General features: G+C 45.3%; 1 protein-coding gene across 1 annotated transcript in view; it reads right to left on the bottom strand.

Annotated features, from left to right (window-relative positions):
- LOC122561887 (semaphorin-3E-like) overlaps positions 1-12333 on the bottom strand; it is a 309586-nt gene that overhangs the window by 176926 nt on the left and 120327 nt on the right. Inside the window, exon 2 of the mRNA XM_043714219.1 lies at positions 4377-4537. Within this exon, the coding sequence (XP_043570154.1) occupies positions 4377-4537 (161 nt within the window). The remainder of the gene's footprint in view (positions 1-4376; positions 4538-12333) is intronic.

Below are 12333 nucleotides of genomic sequence, written 5' to 3'. Positions count from 1 at the left end.
CGTTCCAGTGCCAATATGTCCTTCCTGAGGTGTGGGGCCCAATATTGGACACAGTATTCTAAATGAGGCCTAACCAGAGCTTTATAAAGTCTCAGTAGCACCTCACTGCTTTTATATTCCAACCCTCTTGAGATAAATGACGACATTACATTTGCTTTCTTAATCATGGACTCAACCTGCAAGTCAACCTTTAGACAATTTTATACTAGCACTCCCAGATCCCTTTGAACTTTGGCTTTATGAATTTTCTCACCGTTTATACAATAGTCCATGCCAGTATTCTTTTTCCCCCCAAATTGCAAAACCTCACATTGGTCCAAGAAATGGCTGATGAAATTCATTCTCCTAAACTGTAAATCTTTCTGCAGCCTCCCCACCTCCTCAGTACTACCTGCCTGTCCACCTAACTTCGTATCATCAGCGAACTTCACCAGAATGCCCCCAGTCCCTTCATCCAGATCATTAATACATAATGTGAACAGCTGCGGTCCCAACACTGAACCCTGCGGGACACCACTTGTCACTAGCTGCCATTCCAAAAAAGAACCTTTTATCCCAACTCTGTCTTCTATCAGACAGCTGATCCTCAATCCATGCCAGTAGCCCTTGAACACCATTAGCCCTCACCTTACTCAGCAGCCTCCTGTGAGGCACCTTATCAAAGGCCATTTGGAAGTCTAGGTAGATAACATCCATTGGGTTTCCCTGGTCTAACCTACTTGTTACCTGATTAGACTAGATTCCCTATAGTGTGGAAACAGGCCCTTCAGCCTAACCAGTCCATGCTGCCCTTCTGAAGAGGAACCCACCCAGACCCATTTCACTCTGACTAATGCACCTAACACTATGGGCAATTTAGCATCGCCAATTCACCTGACCTGCACATCTTTGGACTGTGGGAGGAAACCAGAGCACCCGGAGGAAACCCAAACAAGCACGGGGAGAATGTACAAACTCCACACAGTCGCCTGAGGCTGGAATCGAACCTGGGACCCTGGTGCTGTGAGGCAGCATCACTAACCACTGAGCCACCATGCCACCTCTTCAAAGAATTTTAACAGGTTTGTCAGGCACAACTGCCACTAAATCCATGCTGACTTGTTCTAATTGGCCTATAATTTCCCACCTTTTGTCTTGATCCTTTCTTGAACAATGGGGTTACAATGGCGATTTTCCAATTATCTGGGACTTTCCCTGACTTCAGTGATTTTTGAAAGATCACAACTAATGCCTCCGCTATTTCCTCAGCCACCTCCCTCAGAACTCTAGGATGTAGCCTATCCAGGTCAGGAGATTTATCAATTTTTAACTTTTGGCTTTTCAAGTACTTTCTCCTTTGTAATGGCTACCATACTCAACTCTGCCCCTGGACTCTCCTTAATTGTTGAGATATTACTCCTGTCTTCCACTGTGAAGACTGACACAAAGTACTTATTAAGTTCTTCAGCTATTTTCTTATCGCCCATCACTAACTTTCCTGCATCAATTTGGAGAGGCCCAATCTCTACTTTTGCCTTTCATTTGTCTCTTATGTATTGAAAGAAACTTTTACTGTCATTTCTAATATTACTGGCTAGCTTACCTTCATATTTGATCCTCTCCTTCCTTATTCCACCCAGAAACTCCTGCCATTGTTGCTCTACTGTCTTCCCCGCTAGGCTCTCCTTCCAGTCGACTTTTGTCAGTTCCTCTCTCATGCCCCTGTATTACCTTTATTTCACTGTAACACCATTACATCTGATTTTGCCTTCTCTCTTTCAAACTGCAGACTGAACTCTACCATATTATGATCACTGCCGCCTAAGTGTTCCCTGATTTTAAGATCTTTTATAAAGTCTGGCTTATTCCATAGCACTAGGTCCAGAATAGTCTGCTCCCTTGTGGGCTCCATCACAAGCTGTTCCAAAACGCCATCCTGTAAGCATTCCATGAATTCCCTTTCTTGGTGAATTATTAAAACAGAAAATACTGTCAATATTCGCAGGAAACAGAATTAATATTTCAAAGTTCACAGGCCCAGACTGGTGGCCGTGGTCAAAAATCTCTGCAGTTTGTGAGCAACCTTCACAGCTAACCCTCAGGTGCAGATCAACGCAGCTGAACTAATCACTCTCAGTCTCCCAATTTAGTATTTTGGGATTGCAGTCTTGTTCTGACAGATTGAATCATCCAAGGTGATCCAAGTGCCACTTCCTTTACAGGTTTTCTTGCTGATGGGGTTGAATATTTCTGACTGTGATTTCCAAAACAGTCTCTACAAGAATGTGGAGCAGTTTTCCATCAGAGTTATTCTTCAAAGAGCAGGACATTGAGGAAAGACTATACACTCACCCTTTTTATGACAGTAGCTGCTGTATTTTGGTAATTTAATTCAATTGTGGCCACGTTCAAAGGCTTTAAAAATAAAATACTGAGAAAATGAGTGTGATCTAAATAAATCCTGGTGAGCAAGGAGTTGCCCATCAGAAATTGAACCTTCTCATACAATTCTGTTAGAGGTCATTCAGCAGATCTTCAGGGGAGTCCTGACACATAGCATTGACAAATGTCTGGTCTCTGTGTGGAGACAGGATGCTCTGGGCCATAATGCATGAAAACAATAAGCTCTGGTTGCTGAGACACAGGACAATGATGAGAGAAGAAGCAAAATTCTCTGCGAAAACTAACTGCAGTTATACAGCAGCATGGTTTGATGTTAATGGTAAAGGTCTGGCTGCTAATGAGGCATAAGTGAGTACTGCAGATGTTGGAGATTAGAGTGGTGCTGGAAAAGCACAGCAGGTCAGGCAGCATCCGAGGTGCAGGAAAATCGATGTTTCAGGCAAAAGCCCTTTATCAGGAATGACGAAGAACCTTTGCCTGAAACGTCGATTTTCCTGCTCCTCAGATGCTGCCTGACCTGCTGTGCTTTTCTAGCACCACTCTAACCTCAACACTGGCTGTTAATGCCTCACCACTAATAAATTAAATCGCGATTTCTGGCATTGGCACTTGGAAATGTGGAAGTTTCTCTCCAAGTCACTCTACACCTTGGCAGGTAGTGTGCAATGTTATTTCAGTAATGCATTTACCAAAGAAATATATGTAACACAGACGTCGGAAGACTGGAACCGCAGGTTGTTACCTATAGACTTACCGATTACAACACACTCAGACTCATTCATGACATTCTACATTTGGTTGCCAGAGGCAGTGGTAGAGGGGAGTACAATTTTGTGTTTTAAGAAATGTTTGTATAGGTACATGGATGAGGAAGGGATGGAGGGATATGGACTAAACGCAGAGAAATGAGACTAACTTAATTGTGGGCATGCTGGGCTGATGGGCCTGTTTCCATGCAGTACCCTCTAGGATTCTATAACTTGAACTGATTCAAATTTTCCTGATTTGTATCAAATCCTAATCATTCACCATCCCTGTCCTCACTGATAAATATTGACTTCTGATTAAGCAATAGCTCAATTTCACACTTTCCATCTGTTTTCCAAGCCTGCTATGTTCTCATCCCTCCCTCTCCCTGAGAGGTGGCCTCACAGAGGTTTATAAAATCATGGGGGCATAAATAAGGTGAATAGCTAAGGTCCTTTTCCCTAGGGATGGAGAGCTCAAAACTAGAGGGCAGAGGTTTAAGGAGGGAGGAGAAGGATCTAAAAGAGATCTGACGTGTAAGTTTTTCATGCAGAGGGTGGTTTGATGTGGAATGAACTGAGAGGAACTGGTTGATGCATGTACAGTTCCAACAGTTAAAAGACATTTTTGGACAGGTGCATGAATAGGGAAGGTTTAGAGGGACATGGACCAAATGCAGGCAAGTGGGACTTGGTCAGTGTGGATGAGTTGGGTCACAGGGTCTGTTTCCATGGTGAATGACTCTGACTCTATTTACTCTTCTATGATTCTGGTCACTTGGTCTTTCCCGATGTTAACTGTTCCATCATTGGCTGTGGTGCCTTCAACTCCTAGGAACCCCTTGCTAAACCTCTCCAACGCTTGACCTCAATCCCCTCTTGGAACAATAGCTCTTTGACCAGTCTTTTTGTAGCTGACCAAATATCACTTTATGACACAGTGTCAGATTCCATTTTAAAATTTTCCTGTGAAGTTTCTTGGCACATTTTGTAATGCTAAAGGTACTGTATAGTGTAATTCTCTGGTTGAAATGTATTGTTCAGTACGTTGCAAGGTATCTGCCAATCCAAGTATTCTACAATATGTGGAGAGTTGGTGCAGATCCAAAAAAAAAGATTGATTTGTTTGAGAATTTGATCCTTTGATTTCTGTTCTCTAAATGTTTAAAGAACAATGAGAGTTTGAGCAAGTGAAGGCCAGAGTGGAATGTCTGTCTGTGCATCTCCAGTGAGTAGGTGAGATCGTACCTCTTGGTAATTCTTGTCAATGTGATCCAAACTGAGTGAATAAACGAGGTCTCTGCCTCCCACAAACAGACGATCCTGATACTCATCCAAAAACACTGTTTGCAAGTCCAGAAATCCCCGGGGCCCATGGAAAACCATGCTCCTGTTCAGCTCCCACAACTCTGGAAAGAAAAGGAAAACATGAAAAGAGTGTGGAGAAGGGGGGGCAAATAAAGAGGGAGTTGCTTTGACATAGCGAGAACTCTCTGGAAAAGAAACAAAAACAGGAATTGCTGGCAAAGCTCAGCAGGTGTGGCAGTATCTGTGGAGAGAAATCAGAGTTAACGTTTCAGGTTGAATGACCCTTCCTCAGAAAAGGGTGGGTTTATGTTGCTCACAATCTTGGACAACTCTTCAGTGCAGGAAATTGAAAAGGAGTTGCATTACTGGAGTAAATTGAGGAACGACCTGGAAGACTTGAGGGCAGACGCAGGAGGATTCACGGAATTGCAGATGAAAGCCATCTGGCCCATTGTGCCGGCACTGACTTGATTGAAAAAGAGCAAAGTTATAGTGTTTTCATCAAGTTATATCCTGCAGCCTTTTACCATCGATTGCCCGAAGATTTCTCTCATTTCCTGTGACACTGTGAAACAACAGCCATTATATTTTCCATCACTGAAATACTGTTACCTGAGAAGACTAAGGTACAAAATCTCCTCTTGGAAAAAGCAGTCTTTTTAAAAAATCTCCTCTTGATTGAGTAATGAGAAAACAATGACATATCAATGAACATTTATTAATTACAAAAAGGAAAATCCAGGATATATTCTGCATTCTGTAGCTGTGTCCATGACCAGAGACAGGGGAGTACATCAGGGACAAAAATCAGGAACTGGGGTTCAAAGTGTGGGGCTGGGTGGTGTTGGGGGCAATATGCTCAGGCTGGGGAGGAAGGGGTAGGGCAGGGTCAGGAGTCCAGGCAATGTTTCCTCAAAGCTGAGTAGGTGCTCCAATGTTCCATGTGTGTGATTGCCATTGGCTCACCACTCGCATCATTGATGTTCACTTCCAGAGGTCACTGCCACACTCAGGCTTTAGAGAACCAGACAGCTGGGAAGGAAATGAGAGGGAACAGTGCTCCCAGATCAGGAGTAGCACTAACACCCAATGATTCCTACCCCTTTCCCTGCCTGTGAAACATGTTACATAAATCATTCCTGAATAAACTGAGTGGGAAACAGCACCATGGTAACAGGATCAACAGAATTGGAGAACAGAGTGGTGCTGGAAAAGCACAGCAGGTCAGACAGCATCAGAGGAGCAGGAGAATCGATGTTTCAGGCAAAAGCCCTTCAGACGTTGCCCAAAACATCGATTTTCCTGCTCCTCAGATGCTGCCAGACCTGCTGTGCTTTTCCAGCACCACTCCAACCTAAACTCTGGTTTTCAGCGTCTGCAGTCCTCACTTTTGCTAGAATTGGAGAACAGTCATTCAGCTTCACACAGCCTGTCCAGACAAAGCCTATCACAACATCCGACTCCGAGGTGATTGGGTCAGAATTTGCAGACAAGTTGCTGAGTGGGAGGGATGTAAAACCAGGTGCCATGGCAACAAGGATGTACCTGTCATCTACTCAGCCCCTTCTCCATTCACCCACACTAATTTTCCCAGTTGGAGTGAAAGTTCTTACCCTTAATGGCTGGGAGTTAACTCACAAGCATTTAAGGGTTATTGCCTGGAGTTGTTGGAACTTGACCCATAGCTGGGGAAAGCTGGAATCGAGTGAAACTTGGAGGTTGACGGGAGGTGGGCTGGGGTCTTTCCTTGTCTTGCACCCACCTGAGGTTCCAAAGTATTCAGCCTTTTCTGCATTTCCTGAGCCCCTGCCCTGTCCACACCACGAGACTCCTATAGCCTGGCCCCTCTTCCTCTCTCTGGGATAGATGGCTTTTCTCCAGTGGAATTGTTCCAGTCCCTCTGTAGGACATCTTTCATGGTTGCACTTCTGGCCCAAGAACTGCAGGCCATGTGATTGGGTGAAGGGGGCAGAAAGCCCATCTTAAATTCAATGACTTTGCAATCGTCAAATGGCTCAGGTCAAGCGGCCAATGGAAACAAGCTCACTGATGACTGAGGCAGTGCCAGAGGTCTCATCCCCAGTGTCAGACTCAGTCTGAATGTCTTCATTCTTCCCTGAAATGTGCTTCGCTATTTGCTTTCCAAACATGGCTTGAAGGGTCAATAATAATTTTAAAGTTAAAGGTTGACGATTTGGAGGGGATTTGAGGAACGTCTTTTGCATCCAATGGGTGATGGGAACTTGGAATACATTGCCTGGGAGGATAGTTGAGGTGAGAAAGCTCAGAATTATTGAAAATTACTTGGATGAGCCACTTGAAATGTTTTTCAAAATAACTTTCAAGGCTATAGCCCTGGTGCAGGAAAGTGGGACCACCAGTGAGTATGTAGTAGTGAGTTTTTGATGGACTGAAGGGCCTGTTGTGTACTGAATGATTCCATGGCAAGTAACTTGCAAACAAAGGTGGACAGACATGGAGAGTTAGATAAAAACTCGGAAATGGAATCAGATTGAAATGTGTAACTTATCTTAATGCAGTGTCCTCTGTAGATGCTACATGTGACACTGAGCTTCAATCCTAACAGTTCATCTATCACAGGCTTTACGTGATAGATAAACTGTACAAAGTGAACATCACAATAAGTTAAAGTGATTGTAATTAACATACAAAATATGAAAGAGGTCATAATACTTTCACAAGTTCTGCTGATGCAGTGCAGGAGGATTTGACGGACAGAAGTTACACTGCAAAATAAAAAGGCCATTCAGCCCATCATGCCTGCACTGGTTCCATCCCACAGCACCTACCAGCACATAGGTGTTCAGGTAGTTCTTCTGTAATGCGATGGTTGCGTTCTTGTGCAACACCGTTACAGAGAGAGAAAAAAGATCGCACTTTATAAACTGTGCTTAAAGTGTTGGCGACGTGATCACGTTACAGCCAACACACAATTCAAAAGTTTCCTCTTTAGAATCAACATTCCCAATTTGTCAATCATGCTACAGTGAATTCATGTTAATGAAACACACTTTATAGCCGAATGACCTGTAAATGTGAACAGATTATTGAAGATTACAGGCCAAGTGAAGATAGCGGTAAGTAAAGTGTACCTTAGCTGTTTTTAAATAGGGGAGTAGACTACAAGTGGTCCCAGTGTCAATCTCCTGCCTTTCCCATATATCCTTGGCCACTCTTTTTATCTAATCACCGAATGCTCTGAATGGCCAATTGAACCTGCCTCTATCACATCAATGAGGTGCATTCCACACCTTAACTACACGCTAAGTGAAAAAGACATGTTCTCACATCACTCTTGCTTCATTTGCATAAGTGTTTATGCTCCCTTTCTTTTACAAGCAGGAAAACTCCACCCTTTTAACTCTATCCAGCCTGCTCATGATTTTGAAAACCTCCATCAAATCTCCCTCTCTGTTTTTCTTTCCAAAGAGAATTCTCCAGTCAATCCTCATAACTGAAGTTTCTTATTCCTGGAACCCTTCTCGCAAGGGTTCTCTGTCCAATGCATTCACATTATTCTGATAGCATAGAGGTCACAATACTCCTGCTGAGGTCTGACAAGTGCTTTGTATAAGTTTGACATCACTTCCTTACCCTTGTAGTCTGTTCCCCTATTAAAAAAGCAGAGGACACAATATACTTTACTTACGGCTATCTCCACTTGGCCTGTAACCTTCAATGATCTGCTCAGATTTACAGGTCATTCCGTTATAACATGTGTTTAATTAACATGAATTTGCTGTGATGCGATTGACGAATTAGGAACACTGTTTCTAAAATGCAAACTTTTAAATCGCGTGTTGGCTGTACTGTAATGCGATTACATCGCCAACACTTTAAGCGGTGTTTCTAAAGTGCAATTTTTCTGTAACTGTGTTGCATAAGAATGCAACCATCGCGTTACAGAACTACCTGTACACCTACATGCCAGCAGTGGGGTTGTACCCCACATTTCCTATTTTACATTGTCTTACCAAAGTGCATCACCTCACTTCTCTACACTGAGCCTCACCTATCACCTACTCACCCACTCCACCATCTCAATGTTCCTTTGCAGTTCCACACTGTCCTCCTCATGAATTAAGGGAAAATGTTTTGTGAACAGGACTATAAAAAGTAGGTTCTCTGTCTCTGAGCTGAAAATGTGTTGCTGGAAAAGCGCAGCAGGTCAGGCAGCATCCAAGGAGCAGGAGAATCGATGTTTCGGGCATGAGCTCTTCAGGAATCCTGAAGAAGGGCTCATGCCCGAAACGTCGATTCTTCTGCTCCTTGGATGCTGCCTGACCTGCTGTGCTTGTCAGGATGCTGCCTGGACTGGAGGGCATGTCTTATGAAGAAATTTTGAAGGAACTAGGGCTTCTCTCATTGGAGCAAAGGAGGATGAGAGGTGACTCAATAGAGATGTACAAGATGTTGAAGATATGGATACAGTCGATAACCAGAGACTTTTTCCAGGGCAGGAATGTCTAACACGAGGGGGCAGAATGTTAAGGTGATTGGAGGAAGGTTTAATGGAGACATCAGAGGAACGTTCTTTACACAGACATTGGTGGGTGCATGGAGTGTACTGCCAGCAGTGGTAGTAGAGTCAGATACATTAGGGACATTTAAGTGACTCTTGGTTGGCACATGAAGGTTAGTACAATGAAGGGTATGTAGGTCAGTCTGATTGTGGAGTAGGATAAAAGGCCAGCACAACATTGAGGGCCAAAGGGCTTGTACTGTTCTACGTTCAATCGATTTTTGACTACTTCTGGAACTTTTAAAGGTTACTTTCATATGAATTATTTGGAAACAGAATCAGCAAAAAACTGATGACATTTCTGTAAATAATTAAGGTATTGGCCTAGATTTGGTGGCCAGTGTTGAACTGATACCACTCACCACTGATCTTCAAGAAAACTGCCCATTAATATCTGGTGGTGTCTGTGGCAAGGACCCCCCCTTTCTCAGGATTGGTTTGTTCTGGAGCCAAATCAATCTCCAGGTGCCCCATAACAATGATGTCATCAAGCAAAATGAGCAACCAATCACTTTGAAATATTCCCAAGACAGCAAGCCAAGAGGAAAAGTGTACTAATTACTCTTCAGTTGTTATAAAATTGGGACATATGGATTTGAAGTTGACATATCATAAATTTAAAAATAACTTATTTTAAAAACTATGGATTTTTAATATCATAATCAAAAAAATGACATTACACAAAAATAATATTAGTTTTACAGGGCTGGAGAGGCTGACAATCAACTAAGAATTAGTGCAACAATGGCAGTCCAGAAGACTTTAAGTAGTAAGCCATTCAGCACACTGAGTCAAGAGTATGGTGCTGGGAAAGCACAGTAGGTTAGGTAGCATCAGGGGAGCAGGGAATTGACGTTTCGGGCAGAAGCCCTTCATCAGTAATGAGGCTTGTGGGCTGGGGCTGAGAGATAAAAGGGAGGGGGGTGGAGAGGGGCAGGGGAAGGTAACTGAGAAAGTGATAGGTGGATGAAAGTGAGGGAGAAGGTGATAGGTCAGAGGGGGGAATGATGGACAGAACTGGAGGGTGGTACCCAGAGTTGGAGGCTTGGGACTGGGATAATGTGGGGGGAGGGGAAATGAGGAAGCTGTTGAAATCCACATTTATCCTGTGTGGTTGCAGGATCCAAAAGCAGAATATGAGGTGTTCTTCCTCCCAGGATCAGGTAGTAATGATTTGGCAGCAGAGGCGGCCCAGGACCTGCATGTCCCTGACAGAATGGGAGGGGGAGTTGAAGTGCTCAGCCACGGGGCGGTGGGGTTGGTGGGTGCGGGTATCGCAGAGATGTTCTTTGAAATGATCCACAAGAAGGCATCCTGTCTCCCCGATGTTGAGGACACCACACCGGGTACAACGGATGCAGTAGATGACATTGGTAGAGGTATAGGGAAATTTCAGACAGTTGTGGAAGGATCTCTTGCGGTTTTGGACGGAGGTGAGGGGAGTGGTGTGGGCACAGGTTTTGCACTTCCTGCGGTGGCAGCGGAAAATGCCAGGAAGTGGGGTGTGGGCTGGTGGGGGGTGTGGACCTGATGAGGGAGTTGTCACCACCATCACTAGTTTCACCGCCCTCAGCACATATGCGATACCTACCTTGCACGTCATTTCCGCCCCTACAGACATCACTCACCTTGACACAGAAAACTCTTTCGCCAACTTCACTTCCGCCACCAGTGACATCACCCTCCGAGAACCAAACCGAAATGTCAGCCCCATTGCTTGTGACATCACTTCTGTCCCCTTGTGACATCACTTCTGTCCCCTTGTGAGTGTCACTTCCGTTGGTGACGTCATGACTGACTCTATAACCGTGCCTACTCAAGCAACAACTGTCTCCGCCTCCAGGTCCTAGCTCCCAGCCCTGCAGTGTGGTCTCTATTTCCCCAGACTTCCCCCTCACAGAGAACAAACATTCAGTCCTCAGTAAAGTCCTCACCTTTATCCCTCTATGGTCCCAGATTAATGAGTGCAACACACGCCAAGACCTTGAATGTTTCTTCTGCCGCCTCTGCCTCCGCACCCACTTTATTAACCAAGACACCAGCCCACTCAACAAAGACTCCTTCTCCCACCTCCACACAGCCCATCCACCTGGATACCCCGTGCCGGCTGGTTACCCACCCTTGACCTCATCATTTTAAACTGCCGCCGTGTCATCAACTGCCTCAATGTGTACACCCTCCTCCCCCACTCCAACGTCCCGCCCTACAATGCACAGCCCTCTACTCCAATCCCAACCTCACCATCAAACCCGCAGACAAGGAGGGGGCACAGCAGTAATGTGGCATACCTTCCGCTACACTGCTGAAGACAGGCACAAACTCACAGACACCTCCTCCTACTGCTCCATTGATCACGACCTCACGTCCCATCACCAAACCATCATCTCCCAGACCACCCACAACCTCATCACCTCTGGGGATCTCCCACCCACAGCCTCCAATCTCATTGTCCATGAACCCCACACCTCCTGATTCTACCTCCTACCGAAGATTCACAAACCTGACTGCCCCGGTCGACCCATTGTCTCAGCCTGCATCTGTCCCACTGAACTCATCTCTTCCTACCTCGACACCGAACTGATCCCTTTAGTCCAAGAACCCCCCACCTATGTTTGGGATACCACCCACATCCTTCCCCTCCTCCAAGATTTTCATTTCCCCGACCCCCAATGCCTCATCTTCACTATGGACATCCCGTCCCTGTACACATCAGTCTGCCACAACAAAGGTCACCAAACCTTCCGTTTCTTCCTCTCCCGCCGTCCCAACCAGTACCCTTCCACCAACACCCTCATCCGCCTGGCTGAACAGGTCCTCACCCTCCTTCCAATCCTCCCACTTCCTCCAAACCAAAAGGGTAACCATGGGCACCTGAATGGGCCCCAGCTGTGCCTGCCTGTTTGTTGGGTATGTGGAACAGTCCATGTTCTGCAGTTACAGCGGCACTTGCCCCCACCTGTTCCTCCAACACATTGTTGACTATATCGGTGCCGCATCATGCTCCCAGGAGGCGGCTGAACAGTTCAACTTTACCAACACCTTCCACCCCAACCTCAAATTCACTTGGACCATCCCGGACACCTCCCTGCCCTTCCTGGACCTCTCCATCACCGTCTCTGGCGATCGCCCAAACTCAGACACCAACTCCCACAGCTACCTAAACTACACCTCCTCCCATCCTACTTCCTGTACAAATGCCATCCCTTATTAGACAATGGACAATAGACAATAGGTGCAGGAGTAGGCCATTCAGCCCTTCGAGCTTGCACCGCCATTCAATATAATCATGGCTGATCATTCCTAATCAGTATCCTCTTCCTGCCTTATCTCCATAAGCCTTGATTCCACTATCTT

Source organism: Chiloscyllium plagiosum, chromosome 23 (genome assembly GCF_004010195.1).
Source record: "Chiloscyllium plagiosum isolate BGI_BamShark_2017 chromosome 23, ASM401019v2, whole genome shotgun sequence".
NCBI classification, from domain to species: Eukaryota; Metazoa; Chordata; class Chondrichthyes; order Orectolobiformes; family Hemiscylliidae; genus Chiloscyllium; species Chiloscyllium plagiosum.
This window is presented reverse-complemented; position numbering and strand designations above follow the sequence as displayed.